At 41.3% G+C, this 17,386-nt stretch overlaps 2 protein-coding genes and 1 long non-coding RNA gene across 3 annotated transcripts; 2 read left to right on the top strand and 1 right to left on the bottom strand.

The window, feature by feature from the left end:
* Nucleotides 1-3,295: 3,295 nt before the first annotated feature.
* LOC101850575 (COMM domain-containing protein 9) lies at nt 3,296-9,171 on the bottom strand (the record flags this gene model as incomplete). The annotated part of the gene is given in 4 exon segments (XM_013084632.2): nt 3,296-3,385; nt 6,012-6,096; nt 6,880-7,017; nt 8,591-9,171. Coding segments are annotated over 4 exon segments (352 nt in total), but the record flags the coding sequence as incomplete, so codon positions are not given.
* Nucleotides 9,172-9,185: 14 nt separating this feature from the next.
* On the top strand, nt 9,186-17,085 carry LOC101848982 (parathymosin). Its single transcript, XM_005101967.3, has 4 exons — nt 9,186-9,276; nt 12,436-12,535; nt 14,000-14,111; nt 16,771-17,085. Exons 1-4 carry the CDS (start codon nt 9,263-9,265, stop codon nt 16,914-16,916), a joined length of 372 nt encoding a protein of 123 aa, XP_005102024.1. The 5' UTR covers nt 9,186-9,262; the 3' UTR covers nt 16,917-17,085.
* On the top strand, nt 9,283-11,602 carry LOC106012257. The gene is made up of 2 exons (XR_001184982.1): nt 9,283-11,240; nt 11,276-11,602. It is a non-coding gene; the product is annotated as an uncharacterized LOC106012257 (long non-coding RNA).
* Nucleotides 17,086-17,386: the final 301 nt, after the last annotated feature.

Below are 17,386 nucleotides of genomic sequence, written 5' to 3'. Positions count from 1 at the left end.
AAAGAGAGTGAGAGTGAGAGAGAGAGAGAGAGAGAGAGAGAGAGAGTGAGAGAGAGAGAGAGAGAGAGAGACACTCTCTCGTCGGTGACACTCTCTCGTCGGTGACACTCTCTCGTCGGTGACACTCTAATACTCTGACACTCTAAAGGCTCGATACCAGTGTCCATACTTTCTGATACCTCAAAAGAAGTAATATTTTCTTTTCTTTGTCTTCTTTTGAAGTGCCATCTTATCTAGTTAGTTTTTAGTTTTAGTAGAGGTTTTACGGCGGTCGCAACTGCATAAAGTCATAGGAGCGCCATAAGAATAGAGGTGTTACACGAGAGTAACAAACATAAAAAAGACAAAGGGGGAGATAAGGACGATAGATGTTTGATAGGAAAGAAGAAGCAAACCACACCAGAGCACCCCCAGGAAAGAAGAAGCAAACCACACCAGAGCACCCGCCAACCACCCACTCATCTAATCTGCCAAGCATGAGACCAACGTAGAGAGATAGACCTAGGTCCTCCCCTCATTCTCCGCCAACCCTACAATTGTGTGTGGTTGGTTGTGCACAGGGACACATTGAAAAGACGGCGCTCATAATGACCTAAAGCAGTTACGATCGCCGTAAAACCTCTACTAAAACTAAAAACTAAACTAAGACCATATCGCCTTCTCTCCTCACCGTGAACGTTTCCCTCTCTGATGACTCTGAATGTTGCATGGCGACCGACCGCCCAGTTCAAATATTATTTCCCTTCCCAAGTGTGTGAACGGTTTTTATACAAAATACAAGGACTACAGTGACAGGTCAGAGGGATCGCAAATCGAGTGTTGTGATCACGAAACGATAAATTATGGTTATCGTTTAGTTTAGTTTTTATTTTAGTAAGAGTTTTACGGCGCTTGCAACACAATAAGGTCATATAAGAGCCGAAAATTAGAGGTGTTATAAGAGAGTAACAAACACAAAAAAGAAGGAGGGGAGAGATAAAGACGATGGATGTTCGATAGGAAAGAAGAGGCAAACCACACCAGAGCACCCGCCAACCACTCACAAGTGTCAGAACGGTTTTTATACAAAACACAACGACTACAGTAACAGGTCAAAGGGATCGCAAATCGAGGGTTGTGATCACGAAACAAATTAAGGTTATCGTTCTAAACACAACGGTGTGTGCTCGTTGTCACATTGTCACACAAGAACCTTACTTTAAATTTAGCCTCTTTCCTGTCACACAACAACATCAAGTATTGGAACAATTAAAAACTGTTGGTATCATGAGCAAAATTATATCAAAGAATAAAAAGTCGCCATTCGAGCATTCGAACATTCGAGCAATCGAAGGAGGCGGCATGTTCGCCCACGCCAGTCGCCAAGACGCACAGCCACAAACTGGCCCCACTGCCCACCCCCACTCGCCGCATGCACCGCCTCGACATTTCTCAACAGCCCTCGGTATTTTTGGCGGGAAGGGCTCTGGCTCTTCTTCTTGTAGCCGATCGGTCGGGTCAATAGAATAAGACCAAAGATCTCCCGCCTCCCTCCCCTCCTCCCCTACCCCCGGCTCAACAAACGGCCCCTTGCCCCGATGGAAAAGAAACGTCGACAAAGTGCTGGGCCCAGTTTTACTTAACCACGTGGGAATGTTCCGGGGGAGATACACGTACAACGTAATTGTGTAGCGATCATGGCGTTCTTTAAAGTACGCTATGGTAGCGATACGTTTTGCTGGGCGAATAACCCAGAGACTGGAGACACATGGTTTAGGTTTTATTTAGTGAGAGTTTTACGCCATTTGCAACACAAATAGGTCATATTAAAAGGTGGAATGGTAACGGGTTTTATTTCAGTCTTAGTAAAAGTTTTATGGCTCTTGCAACACAATAAAGTCACATAAGTGCCGAAGATTAGACGGGTTACAAGAGAGTAACAAACATAAAAAAGAAGGGGGGGGGGTAGAGACGATAATTTTTTTGTAGGAAAGAAGGAGCAAACCACACCAGAGCACCCGCCAACCACCCACAGTAACAGTTTAACGCCCATATAAACACAGTTAGGTTATTTAAGAGGCTGGACCCCCGAGTTTAATGTCCATCTCCGAAAGGACCGAACCAAGTGGGAAACTCGCGTAAAGTGCCTTCCCCAATAACACAATGTCGGACCGAGCTGAGGCTTGAACCCCAAACTCCCATACCTGCAATCCCACGATTACGAGTCCGGTAGCGTAACCACGAGGCCAACGACGCTACCAGGTCATTATTATAAGCGTTAAGGATTAGAGGTGTTACGAGACAAAAACATTTTAAAGAAATGGAGGAGAGCTGTAACATTAAAGACGATAGATAAAAGATGTCTGATAGGAAAAAAGGGAAGGGGTAAACCACACTAGTGCACCCCAAAACGCCCACTTGGTGGAGACAGCAGAAGGGCCAAACTTGTTTCTGTGCCTTATTTCCATGAAAAGTTTTGCAGAGAAGACAAAGCCATACATTTTTGTAAATGTCTGGTAACTCCCACAGCGTATAACTGTCTAAGAAAACCTCTGTTCTCTCTGACAATGGGTGGCCCTCTTGGACAATATGGACTGTAAGTTTGTTACCTTACAAAGAATCTCTCAAAGGTGCCAAATACAAAGAACATTATCATCATGATCAAATGAAATAATCTTTTTTTTTTTCAAATTTTAATTTGGGAGTTTTTAACCACCCATCAACACAATTTTGATCATAGAGGGAGTGGACTTCTATCTTACCTGTTGTCTTTAGGCCACTCCCAAAGGGGGGATATTAACATGTTCTCATGCATTGTAGAATTGTAATTGTAAACGGGCTGATTTATCAATGTCACGCTCATACTGTGCCGGAACAACATAGGGGGAACTGCTGCCTTTTTCCCGTCATCTTTACCATCATCATTTTCGTCTATTTCTTTAGTATGTTTGTCACTCTTTTGTGAACTGCTATTTCCGGGGTGCCTTGATAGTCAAAGCAGACTTTGTGCTGTTGAGGCTAGAGAGGTGAGCAGAGTAAACCTGATTCCCCATTGGACTTCTCTGTTGACATCCACCCCTTGGCGCTCATATGACCTTATGCAGCTGCGAGCGCCGTAAAACCTTACTAAAACTAAAACTATCAAGGCCAACTCCAGGTGATAGGGATACAATATCCCAGCAGAAAGAAGGAGATACTCAATAAAGATTCTCCCCTGTTGGGAATCAAACTCGCGTCTGATGCATGTGACGGTGAAGCACCTAACCGCTGCACCACAGACGCAGGTTCGAAGGAAGTGCAAGAAGTCGCTACTCACCCTGAGAGTTGACGGCGTCAGCCCGCCACGAGTCCATCTTGTCCCGGATGATCTTGGTGAGAAGATCCCGCAGGTTCTTGTGGAAGTTGTCTGGAACACAACACAAACAGTCACTATAATAAGATATAACAATAAATAACAATAATTATAGTAATAATAATAATAATAATAATGATATTAAGAATAATGATGATATTAAGAATAATGATTATTAATACAATAATATTAATAATAATAATAAGGATGATGATGATGATAATAATAATAGTAATAATAATAACAATAATAATAAGGATAAAATACTAATAATAATAGCACTAATAATTTTATTGGATTCTCAAGAGCATTACCTAATCCGTTCTGATTACCCTCACCATCATCCTCATCACCATCATCCTCATCATTGTATAAAGCAAATATTAAAACGGTTGAGATCTGGTAGTATTTCCAAAATATTTAATCACAAGTTCAACGTTTCGCCCTCAACTGGCTTCATCGGGAACATTCCAAATATAAATGACTAGATCTAGATCAAGATCTACACCAGCTGTAAAAACCAAAGTGAGTACATTCATGTCACAACGCTAAAAGGAGCGGTGAGCACTAATCGGAAGAGCCAGAGAAAGGGGAACACTAAGGCCAGAAGAGAGAGAGAGAGAGAGAGAGAGAGAGAGAGAGAGAGAGAGAGAGAGAGAGAGAGAGAGAGAGAGAGAGAGAGAAAGAGAGAGAGAGAGAGAGAGAGAGAGAGGGGGGGGGGGGACAAGTGCGATATAACGGAAAGGCAGGGCCAAAGGGAGGGGGTCACTGGAATACAAGGGGTGATTAGTACGTTACGTGGTAAATTTAAGGCCCTTAAAAAGTGGCTCGTCGATGTTAAGGCCAGTGAGAATTTTGCGAGACCCCAAGTTCCAAATCCACATTGGTTCTCTTTGGTTGAGTTTTTCTTTAGTTGGACATTGGACTAGCTCTATTTCAATACCCTGAAGCTGCAAATCGGAGGCTCCATTGTGACCAGGACCGTTGAAATGTCGGCCAACTGGTGTGTATGGTTTTTCTTGGACTGAATACCTATGGTTATCATCATCATCATCATCATCATCCTCCTCATCATCATCATCATCATCATCATCATCATCATCATCATCATCATCATCATCCTCATCATCATCATCATCATCATCCTCATCATCACCATCACAACTCCTGCCATATATATAGCTAGCTATCTTTCTACAGGAGCGACAACAGCGTAGTAGCAATGACTGACAAGTGGTTTTTCTCAACCATAACAACAGTGTCTAACAATCTTTAGTGGTGCTCTCAGATATCATATTATGGCACCCATACAAGCAACATACGCTACCAAAAAAATGCAAATAATGTAATAAACAATAATAATAATGACAATAAAGGAATAACAATAATAAAAATAATAATAGATACTAATGAAAAATGATGATGATAATAATAAAAATAATAATAATAATAATGATGATCATAATAAATAATGACAATTATTATTATATATTATATAAAATTATTTCATATTATTATTATATTATAATTATTATATTATACCCAGCAGTAACGGGTATCTGACTTCGAGTTGGGGAAGCAAAGGTGGCGTGGAGAGGAACTGGCCACCCTACCACAATATGAAGAAGGCCCAGGAAGTAGTCTCACTAACAAGGCAATCCCCAATGTCTGGATTGGATGTGGGGACAACTTTTATTATTGATATTATTATTATTATTATTATTATTATTATTATTATTATTATTATTATTATCTATTATCATTATGATACAAAATAGAATTTTTAAAGCATGTGACAGTGACAGTGAAGCGGGTAACTGCTTCAGCGCGGACACAGGTTGTCCTGATGAGTGACAACATTCTGCACATATGAAACCACACACTACAGGAGTCCCTCGTGGCAGTGCTGTTCACATTTCGCAAACTCGGTATATCGCAGACTCACAATTGGCCGAGATGTGGCCAATCCAAACATTAAATTTTAATTTTAGTAAAGCTGTTAACAAATATGTATACGAATGTTTTACTTCGATCTTTAAATACCATTGGTTTCTCGTACTCCAAGTGTAGGAAATGTTTGTTTCATAAGAGTGGGGACAAAGTTTACAAAGACCTAAAATACATAATACAGTGAAACTTGTTCTAAAGGCCAACTTTTTGAGACGATCACCTGTACACAAACAAACACTTCCTACTCCCCCCGTTCCGAGTTTTCTACATTAAAATGACACTCTCTGATACACCTGTCTGTCTATGACTACAACATTTCTCCACAACAACAGGTGGTCATCTGAGACAGTTTTGACCATATATTATATATCATATTCTACTTCGCTGTTTTACCGTATCATATAAAGCTCAGAATGTAACCCCAACGATATTCAAAGGAACACTGTACTGCCCTACACTGACAAAATGTCTTTTTCTTATTCACAGCATTTTCGAGAAATCAAAGATTTTCAGTTTTATTATAATATCTAAACTAATTTGCACAGCACTTCATAGGTTGATCTTTACCCTGAAGAGAGTGTAATTCCTATGCTCATCAGATATTATAAGAAAATCGATAATCGTTGATTTCTCGAAACTGCTGTGAACAAGAAAAAATAAGCGTTCTGTCAGTGTAGAATAATGTAATGTCTAAGAGGGGGACAACACACGACAAAAACGTCCGTCTGACCTGGGAAGAGCGTAATGACTTCCTGTGGATCAGTGGATCCCTGGAACAACGCAGCCTTGATGAGATGACTCAGGGTCAGGAGGCACTGAAAGCAGTTGTGTGGGTGTGTGCATTTGTGTGAGTGTGTGTGCAAGTGTGTGTGCATGTGTGTGAGTGTGTGTGAGTGCATGTGCATGAGTGTGTGAGCATGTGTGTGAGTGTGTGTATATATATGTGTGTATGTGTATGTTTGTGTGTTTGTGTTGACATGTAGGGGTGGGGGTGTGGGGGCAGGGATTCACAAAAACAGTTAGTGAAAGTGGAAAAAATATCACACACACACAACTTAAACTAGGTGACCGGATGGTTCAGACATGAGTAGTGGATGACGTCACTAACAAAAAGCAATGATAGTGTGAGTCCCGAGTAAAGGAAGATAAAATCTAAACACTCAAAGAACAATAAGTAAGGTAGAAAAAGACCAAGAAGCAATGAATATTAAAATCACACAAACTAGAGCTTTTTAAAGTAATAATTTAAACGTCACTTCATATGTCCATATAAGTAGTTGAGTAAAGGTAGCATGACTGTGCATCCTGAAGATCTTATAAAGTGAAAGAAGTACATTTAGTTATAGGACTGATACCAATAACTGTTGCTATTAATTACAGTAGTCGCCACCTGTTCTCTTTGTTAACGAAAGTGGATGGTTGGCAGGTGCTCTGACGTGGCTTGCTTCTGCTTTCCTCTCTAAAACATTTGTCTCTAGATCTCTCCTCTTTCTTTTGTTTGTTATATTACTCTCTGGTAATACCTCTAATCTTCGGCACTCTACTGTGACTTGACCTAACAAACTTTGGAATTAAGTGTCACCAAAAATGCTCCCTACCTGTTGCGTCTCAGCAACTGACAAACCAAGCATATCAGACGTGCTCTGTATCAACGAGTCAGGCCACTGTGCTGGACTTTCTTTACGATACAGAAAAGCATTCTGGCACAAGCTGACAAGCTCTTGCTTGGATGGAACCTAGGGGGAATATACATTAAAATAAAACATCTATTTAGTGGACACACAAAAGAAGATCAAACAAAAATAATCACACACAAAAAAATTGTTCACTTTCGAATTCAACAGACAAAGCATAAGATTATTAAAGGCGAGATGGAGATATGTAGAAACGTACCCATCTTTGTGTAGTGGTTTGCTTGTTCACCACTGCACACAAAATTAGAGGATGTGAGTTCAATTCCTGAGAGTATAGAACTATAAAATCTCCCCCAACCATTTTTCCCCGTTTCATTTACCCCTCTTCATCTTCCCTTGAGTCACGGACAATTTTCCCATTTTAGCATCTTTGCTGGAAGACCTCGCTTGTCGTCCTGATGTAACCAAGGCTCTGTATGGTGTACAGCAGACTGATTTTCTGAATCATTTAGCCTAGGCCTAGATATAACTTTGCGTGACTTCGCTACAACATTTGTCTTATTTCCGAACGGAACCACGGCCCATCAAAGCTTTTATAAACATGCTAGATCTACATGGAATTTACATTTATTACACTGTTGTATAGCTTAGACAAGTGTGAGGGGAGAATAACTTTTTGTCACATTCTGACTGATGGCATTGAATGGTGGAACGAAAGAGGTCGTGTACAAAAAATGTCATTTAGCCTAAGCTTATCATGTACAAGTGTACAGGGGCAGTATAATGATTGATGAATGAATTTGAATGATGATGATAAATATACGGCGATTTTGTAGTTTCGTTCGTTTAAGTCAAGAGTAGGAGTAGGGGGGGTTCAGGGGGGCAACCCCTGGCCAAATAAAAATATGGAGGTTAGGGGGGTTCTTTGATGTTTTGCAGTTAGGTTGCTTGCATCCCTGCTCTTTGTGTAGCCTATTTCAAGGTAAGATTGAAGAATACCGGACCAGCGGACTGACTTTGGCTATGTCTCAACCTTAGGAATTCATAATTTTCCCGTTTTTAATATCTCTCAATGGAGAATCTCAGGGAAGATTGAAGAATACCGGACCACTCGTACATCATTGCGCGTGAAAGTGGGGCAGGTGGTTGGGGTGGAGGAGGTGGGAGGGGGGGTTCAGGGGGGTCTCCCCCCTGACAAAATTTTAATGAATAGATCTACCAGTGCGAGATTCTCCATTGACAGAGAGATATTAAAAACGGGAAAATTATGAATTTCTAAGGTTGAGACATAGGCAAAGTCAGTCCGCTGGTCCGGTATTCTTCAATCTTACCGAATCTCGGACCGGTAGATCTATTCATTAAAATTTTGTCAGGGGGGAGACCCCCCCGAAACCCCCCTCCTCCACCCCAACCACCCGCCCCACCTACCCCACTTTCTCGAGCAATAATGTACGAGTGGTCCGGTATTTTTCAATCTTCCTTATTTCAAATAGTATTTGGTCATCAAGACTTCGGGATTTCTTCTCTGGATGTAAACAAATGGATCATGGACTCTAGGAACTACAAGATCACCAAATGACCTAATGTCGGTAGGCTAGATCTATTGTTGTTTGTGAAGGGAAGGGCAAGATTAAGATGGTGTATTATCATGTCATCATGTTAAATACCAGTATACCTTCAACAAATTGTTGAGACTGTTGTAATCGACCCTCATGACTTTTGTAAAGAGTGTGTTGAGGAAACTGAGTCCAAGATAGGCTCGTAGTTCGCAAGTGGGCGTTAACCAAAGTCCACCAAAACCTTGAGTAACGTATTGTTGTTTCGGTTCTGCTTCGTTCGAACTTCCTTCCGGTCATGTTTTCGGTTGTTGTCGTCGACCGGAATAAACCGAGTCTGCCCAAATATGGAAGAGTGGAAATTTCCACTCACGCTTGTAATGTAGGTTAAAACATTTTCCTAAAAAAATAGTGGATAGTCGGAGTTAGTATTTTCTGTAAACATTGTATGGGCTTATGGTGCTCAATAGCTACCAGAAGCACAGCGTGTTTTTTGTTTTAAGGCCCTTTTTGAAAATATTTTCGTATTTTACTTCTTACTATACGAAATTTGAAAACGTGCGAAATCAGAATTGCCAAACGTCCAATTGCGCATGCGTAACCCCTTCCAATTCTTCGTCTGGTGGACTATCTGACCAATCAAAGGTTTTGACGGTCCCACGTGACAGAATGCGGGAAGGAAATTGAGCGCGAATCTAAATTTGTTTCGTTCGCATCTTTCTCTTTGTCGCGGTAGGAGTCAGTTCGTTTTCTGTGAGCTCCAGTGAGGATTACTTTCAAACTTTGCCATCATGCCTGGAACCAAGTAAGTTTTTTCTTTTTACTCTATTTGAAATTTAAATGATTGAATATAGTCAACATATTTTTGGATTTCCTTCTCTTCGTTTAACGTTAGCCTTTAAGTAAACAATATGTTCAGTCTTTTTTTTACCCACGTTGTATGCTGTCTGCCTTTTTGCGGACCGGCGGTGAAGCGAATTCGCTTCCTGGCATCGATCCAGGGAATGAAAATAATTGATTTTGGACTCGCGCTTTTGATAGTTGGTGTTATAAGGCACTGTTAGACTAGATCTTGAATCTAGAGTGCCCTAATTTTTTTATTACCTGTTTGAAACTTTCATTTTAGATGTGTCAACTTGTCAAGTTTTTGACATGGAAAGCCTTTTGACATCCTTAAAAAAGAAAAATTAAGACAAGCCAAAGGGGTTTTGCGTCCGCTGGTAAATCCCCAGCATAGTGTTGCTAAAATAAACTCCCTATGGTATATATAAAGCAAATGTTTCATTTTATGGAATTGAATTTAGAGTCGAGGTCTGAATTTATTCCCGAGACTGACGATTCTTGCCGATTTTTTTTTTAAGCCCTGGCCCTGTTCAGTCGTCGAAACCCATTCATTAAGAATCTGTGCCCACGCCATGTTCTATTCTTCGCTGGTGGAATCTATTTCTAATCTAGTCTATAAATTGCCAACTGGCTAGACTACTTTAGTCTTTAGAACTTTGATTTGAATTCACATTTCAGTCTGCATTGTGACTCAAGTTGAAACGGTTGTGGTAGGGGAGGGAAGTAGGTTTAGCCTATTCTATAAAGCCGTCAGGTCCGACCGCTGCTGCGTTCGCTTTTCTTGGAAAGCGTGATTCCATTCAATTGTGAACTTACGCACAGCGCCACATAGCGGTGGTTTCAAATTTACTAGCCTAGCCCAGATGACTGTCTGATTCAGTTTTCAAATATCTTTGTTATGCGGTGTTCACAATCTACAGGAGTAATGAAGCCAAGTATGACATTTCTCAGTCCAGCAGGTTGGGCTACTCTGGATAAATCTACATTTCGCCGAGCTATCGGCCTCGACCGAATTTAACTCTGGTGGACCCACCGTGTTTACACGTACAGATCTAAATGCAAAACAATAGCCTGGCTAATGACAGAAAAGATGGAGATCTAGATTCTAGATATGTTGCTTTTTCATCAAGCCCTGCTGTCCAGTCTGCCTTCTGGATTATGATGGTGCTGCTCCCAGTCCAGCTCCTGCTTTTGAAGAGCCCAGAATGTTCTACTCCCAAGGTCTGCGTCTCCAGTGGTGGCATCTCCTGAGCACTCTAGTGCAGTCTGCTGTCTCTGAAACTCCTCTACATCAAGCCAAGAAATCAAGACAGGCTGCAGTAACAGTACAGCTCACAGTTGATGACCTGTCATCTCATACCGAGAGCAGGTCATCTTCTTCAACAAGACCCTGGAGGGGTACAGATACCTAGAGGAAGAATGCCCTGCCCTGGTGGAGCTTTCAAGACTATGGGAAAGACAGCTGCAGGATTAAAGGCCTGGTTTGACTCCATGATGAGGAGGACCCAGTTTGGCAAAATGCAGAAAAAGGGACTGATGGGTAAGATGCTAATTGCCATGGATAATTGGATCCTGAATCGGTTCTGCTTCCTAAAGGACCACATCCGCAGGATGGCAGGCTGGGAAATGTCCACAGTACAGCAACCTGGACTTCCTCCTCACGCCAGGAGGAACTGGTGCAAGTTGGAAGGCCTCCCATCTGCCAGCTCCCAGGGGACAAAGGGGCTTTGAACATTTAGCAGACCACTAGATCTACTCCGGTAGGGGGCAGGGGGGTGTTTCACACACACACACACACACACCCTGCTAAAGTCACAAATCTTCAATTTTACCCAAAAGGCAAAAGGGGAAGAGGTTCCAGCCGGCCTCACCATCCTGGAGATGTGCAGCTGAGGGAGATAACAGCATGCTCTATTGAAGAACTAGGTTGAAAGGAACAGCATGCTCTATTGAAGAACTAGGTTGAAAGGGGGATCCTGGAAAAGCTTCCGCACGACCATCTTCCTGCAGGGGCTCAACCTATCACCAGAGCTGCGGGAACTCGGCCACAGCATCCTGTCCTGCAAGTTTTGTGTCATCCTACTAGCTTTAGCCTTTATCCTCCTGGAAGTCAGCACCTCCAAGTGGCCAGCCCGTCATTACAGAATGAGGCCTGTCGGGATTTTTCCCGAGCCTGTCTCCCCGCCTTATGTCAGAACCCCAGCCACTGCCCCTGCAAATATGTGAGCAGCAGCAGCAGCAAACCACCCGGCCCTTTTCAGGGTTAATTAAATCATTCAAAAGCAACACACCAATCTACAATAATGTTTCCAAGTCCCATCAATGAACTTACGGCTCTGTCCACGAAATTCCTCTTGGGTGAACAATGAGTCAATAGGATTTGTCATATTTGGAAAGTAGCTTAATTTATTGAAAAGATACGATATGTAGATCTAGCCTATTTGGGAGGGGACATCACTGGTCACAGGATTTAACCGCCATATTCAAATTGAAGATCTTCAGACTTCTCCAAGATGCCCCGTGTTCATCATGAGATTGGGGGTTCGAGGCGCGGGCCTGACGTTGTGTCCTTAGGAAAGGCACTTTACACGAATTTTCCTTACTTCGGCCAGGTGGGAATAGGTACCCGGCCATAGACAACGAAAGATTTTGTTAGTGTTTTAGCGTCTATAAATGGCCGCTTGCACTATATGCTTCCCAGGAAGTTGGGTTTTTTTCAGAATGCTCTGAGGTCTGCTGGGGTAATAGTATAGATTGTGAAGCGCATAGAGCTTGCTGTGGAGCAGGGATTTGCGCTCTCTACGAATGCTTAGATCTATTATATTATCATGTAGCCCTAGCCTATAGTATCTTTTTGCGTCAGGTAAGACTTCATTGCTCTACTAGTCGCATTAAGGGGGAAGGGTTTAGATGGGTGAATTGATTTCAAGCAATTCAATCATATCTTTTGGTGTTTTTTCATGAAGACACGTCCTTTTACCTTTTAGTATGGCCTTAAATTATAGATGTTCGATTTAGACTTGGAAATTGAAGTAGTGTACCCATTATTTTATATTTGTATGTTGAAAGTGAGGTAAATATTTAGTCAAGCAATAACATTTCTGATTCATTTGCTTTTCAGGGACGACGAAGTAGCTGTTGAGACCCCCGAGACCACCACAGAGCCTATTGTGGCAAAGACAGTGGAGGATGTGAAAGCCAAAACAGACGGAGAGGCCGAGGTATATCCGTCTTTAAATTTTTTGTCTTATCATGACTTATGGCTGGTGGATAAAAATATTAATTGTCCAAAGCGACATAGGCCTACTTTGTGGTCTTGTGCAGTTCGGTGGGACCGCCTAGGATACGGTTGGGGGGGGTTTACTCACTCTTCAAAGCACATTCCGGACAGTTTTTAAAAAATTGTTGGCATGGGACCTGCTCATAACTTGATGACAGGTCCATATTGATGCGACAGTTATTTTATTTGTCATATATAGTTGAGTCATTCTAACATTTGGTTTGGTTTCCTGAAGGTAATTTTTCTTCACCTAAAATTGCTTTTCAACATTGACATTTGTATTTGGCAAGGTTAGGTTTTGCTGTAAGAGATAGTCAAAATTTGTTCCATGATTCCAAACGGGCGGAAAAATCAATGCGCTTCTGTCAATAAATAGGTGATGGCCCGATCCGACCCATCAAAACTGCCTGATGCGATAGAATAATTCTACGAGGCACTGGGTTGGGAGTAAACTGCAAACCTTTTGAAAACGAAGCTTAACAATACAGGGGGGGGGGGGGTGTTGTGCTTGTTTGTGGGGCGGAATTTTCATCTCTTTTTACCATTTTCAATTCCGGAGCTTTTTCTACTGTCACCTAAACTTGGTGCAGTGTCTCAAAAGATTCTAGTCTTGGACACTCCCAGCGTCCGGTGGAGAACGAGTTATTACCACCGGACATTCCCTCTGCCCGATGGGGTTTAAAAAGTAAATGTGAACAAGAAAAGTGCTATGGTACTAACAGTGTGAAGCGGGGTTTTTTATTTTTTTAAATTTTTATTGTATTGTTTTACTTTCTCTCCCATCTCACACTTACCTGCTAGATTTTCTAGATGTTCATTTTCTACAACACTGATGCGCTGCACTCGAATATCGACTTCCGTCACAAATTAATGTTGTAAATATTTGGTTTTTAATCAACTTTATCACACCAAGCCTTTTGCGTTATTTCTGGGCTTTAGGTCAATTGGTGGATTACATCCTTGTTTTGACCCAGTTTGTTTTGCAGTTAGGTTTGAAATTTTCTTGAAAATCTGTGATTTGGGAGTTTTTGACTGAAGCCAGCAGTGGAATGGGATCATTCAATTTTTTGTTGGCCTCAGTTATATTATGCTTTCTGCTTGTTAGCAAGAAAGTTTTCCATAATGGCACTAGACTAGGCCAATCAAATGCCACTCGAAAAAAATGCACCTGTTAATAAGAGCACTTGGATATATAGAAACATCTGGACTTCAGGGTCATCACTCCAACAGGGATGCACTGCTTTGGTTGGCTGCAGATCACACATAGCCACTAAAGCTTATTGGTGGGATTCAGTACCCCTGCTGCAGTTAAATTTGATTTGTTTGTATGGCTGACAATGCTTGCTCCTTTTTTATTTTTTTATTTTATTTTAGCATTTTAACTATATTTGTCTTTCATGTACAGGTTGAAGAAAAACCAGCAGAAAAGGAATCCACCGAGGAGAAGACGGAAGAAGAAGAAGAAGAGAACACAAATGAAAACGCCAACAGCACAGAAAAAACAGAGGAAACCACAGGTGAGGATACTTAGAATTTGGGTGACATCTGTCCTGTTCTGAACATTGCAGAATTGTTTTGCTTATCGTCAGGGCTGCTCTGTTACGGTCAAGTTGCTGCTGCACCTGTACAAATCAAGTCCATATTTGTTTTACATATCCGGTGGTTTGGTTTTTAAAAATTCTTTTTTGCTCATCTAATCTTGCAGTATTGAATTTGTGGAACTTAACTCTTTATTTTGTGTGGCCTTGTTCCGAAGAACACTTGGCAAGGATTGGGTTTATCCACGTAGTTCATCTCATTACACCCTAAGGGTCTGGGCGGGAAATTTTCCCCTGGGTCCTAAGCAATGTGAGAGGACCCACCTCCTGTGAATACACGCATTTTAAAAATGTTGAACAAATTCCAAAATCCTTTTTAAAATAACAATTACAAAGAGAAATGTCATGTAGATCTAGTTCCTGGAAAAAATAAAACTATGCCTACACAAACTGACATGAAACTAAACGTAGAACTACACTATTTTTAGATAAGGCGGCCATCTTGTGTGACGTCAGACTGGGATACCCCTCCGATCATGTGGCTACATAATCTAAACAGCCAATCGCATGGCACCACGGATCGTGTATACCTACCTTGGTGCTGTGTGTAGCACTGACCCAACTTGTCGTTCTATGCGGTATCTCCAAAGATCGTGTAGTGTAGTAGAGAATCTTTGGTAACTCCATTGCTCATAATAATACTCCTGTGTGTATCCCAGAAAGTGATATCACATTACTAAAATGGCTGCAAATCGGGAAGATGCGTCTTTCTGCGTTTAGTCGCATGTCACGAAATGTTGATGTATTAAATTAAGTTCAATCACGGTGTCCAACCCATCTCTCTCAGCCTGGCTGCAGATATATATGTAAGTTCTACGTCATCTGCTTGTTCTTGCCAAGATCCATTGTTATATCCTTTTTAAAACTCGATTGTGTCGCTTTTCGAGACACCTTCGAAGTGTGGGAAACGCGATCACACTTCGGTCTGCTCTAATGCTAAAACTATTCACCTGAAAAAAATGTCTTTCGCTATCATATGGAAGAAGAAACAATTTGCAACAACTAAGTAAAACAAAATCTGAGCCCCAGTCTCATAAAGAAGGCAAGACTTCGTTTCTAATGATGCCTGGTCGGAGCGGGCGAGTTAGTGTAATGAGTTAGAACTTTGACTGAAAGTTTTGTTATTTTCACTCAAAATAGTGTACGGTAATGGCAAGAGATGTAAGCATTTTCAACTGAAAGTTGTGGTACTGAATTGTGATTCCTGCGGCATAGTGGCACATTTTAACATGTTTGTTTTGTTACAATAGTCTTGCTCCATATCGGGCCGCCCATCACTAGAATTCTGTCGAATTAAAGTATGCCATCCCAACGTTCCTGGTGTGAGGAGAGTAGACCTACCAACTTTGGACAGTTTAGTCTACGTCACATGCAGCTGTTTGACACCCTCCTTGCATTGAGCCCATATATAGCATCCCTTGTGCCCTCAGAAAAACAATAGGTTTAGATATAAAATTCCTGCCATTTTGTGTTGGTGAAGTTTGACTGATAAGACAATTTAAAAAATATTTTTTAAATTGTTAGAAATTGGATAAAATTCACGATGGATGCATGGTATGGTGTGTTGTGATGCACAATCATGGTTAAATGTTTGTGGCGTATTCTGTAGTTTTTTTGGGGGGTAAACCTGCTTGGGTACAACCACTTCCCTTGGCGCCCCATGGAAGAAAACATATCCTTGGCCGTATTACTGTAGTCTCCGCTCAAACATACGCTTTCGTCATATAGTGGGTATTTTTGCTGTATGATTTAGGTGTACGGGTGCAGTCACTTCTAAACAGACCAACAGGGAGAGCGTGGCAAAGGGGAAATTTTTGCTATTGCCTGCAAAATTAGCATAAGAGATGCCAGGTTTTCAGGATGTTTGGTGCAAGTGTTGCTGTTCCTCAGGCAGAACAGTGAGCGCTTTTCTCTATACCAGTAGTTTCCTCTTATGTTCTTGACTTTAAACAGTGCACATCAGTGTGAGTCCATCCTTTCTGCTTTCTTTCCCACCCTTTCAATGCCTTTGCATTCATAACTGCAGTGAGGGAATCCTTCACAAAACAGTGACGTTTCGTCCTATTGTCAGCCAGTTACCCCCACTCCTCTAGAAACTAAGTTTACTAAGATATCAGCAACACCGTAAAAGCACACTAATTTCTCCCAAGCACCCTGCATTTAGGCGGAGATTACTGTACTGATTATTCAATTATCGCTGATTACTGACAACATATGCTGGTGGATGGTTAGCCCTGCCGTATCCACGTGTGGATGCCACATCCTTATCTGTAAGTTTTCAAAGTGGCATAAAGTTGTGTGGCTGATCTCAATGCCATTATTGATGATAGAGTGACATTTCTACAATACTAAACAACTTTCTACTTCAGACAAGCTAAGCATGGTTTCTCTTCCTTATTTCTCTTGAATGTAGAGATGTTACTCTTGTTTTTAGATCGCACACTTATTCCTGTGGTGAGATTTCAACCTGTTGTAATGTCAGATTTAACTTGGTTTTTGTATTTTTAAACCTGGTTATCTGTAGTGTTTTTTGCCAAATGGTTTTCTCATGTTGGTGTATTTGTTGTTTACTTTACAGAAACAGAATCGGCAGCAGAAAAACGATCCGCAGAAGATGAGGAGGCAGAGGAGGAAGATGAGAGTCCAAAGAAAAAGGCAAAGACAGATTCGAAAGAAACAGAATCATCAAATGGCACAGCAGAGACCACCAAAGAATCTGCTTAACTTCACCTTTGCTTATATGAACTGTTTGTAAAAAAAACCATCACACTGGTATCATGTCCTTCTGGAGCTACTTGAGATGTAATTTATGAGTCAGATTGTACTCTTCATCATGGTTCTCATCATCATCGTTTCTATTTTTTTTATGTAATAAAGTGTTTGTGTAATGTTACTTCCAGCTTACGAATTTATTTTTTCGTTCGTCTCAAGGTGTTTTGGAAATCTTGGATGTTCTGATGAATTGGTGCACCTGATGTGTTGCAAAAAGTGGTCAGCAGTGAGATTCACAAGGCTGATGTGTGTTGTGCTTGTGGAAATGGTTGGATCATACCATAAATGATGACCCTTCTCAGCATTGTTTAATGTGTGAGGATATGATTCCTTGTATTGCTGGATGTTTCCGGGAGGGGGGAGCACTTAGTTGCATTTTCTGGACATATGACAAATTTGGGAGCTTGTTTTGTCTTGAACAT

This window comes from Aplysia californica, unplaced genomic scaffold (assembly GCF_000002075.1).
Source record: "Aplysia californica isolate F4 #8 unplaced genomic scaffold, AplCal3.0 scaffold00306, whole genome shotgun sequence".
Taxonomy (NCBI): domain Eukaryota; kingdom Metazoa; phylum Mollusca; class Gastropoda; order Aplysiida; family Aplysiidae; genus Aplysia; species Aplysia californica.
This window is presented reverse-complemented; position numbering and strand designations above follow the sequence as displayed.

Bases quoted from the DNA above. Each gene is read 5' to 3' on its own strand.
- LOC101848982 (XM_005101967.3), top strand. The intron at 12,536-13,999 runs GTATATCCGTCT...TTTCATGTACAG, and splicing joins AAACAGACGGAGAGGCCGAG to GTTGAAGAAAAACCAGCAGA. The intron at 14,112-16,770 runs GTGAGGATACTT...TTTACTTTACAG, and splicing joins AAAAACAGAGGAAACCACAG to AAACAGAATCGGCAGCAGAA.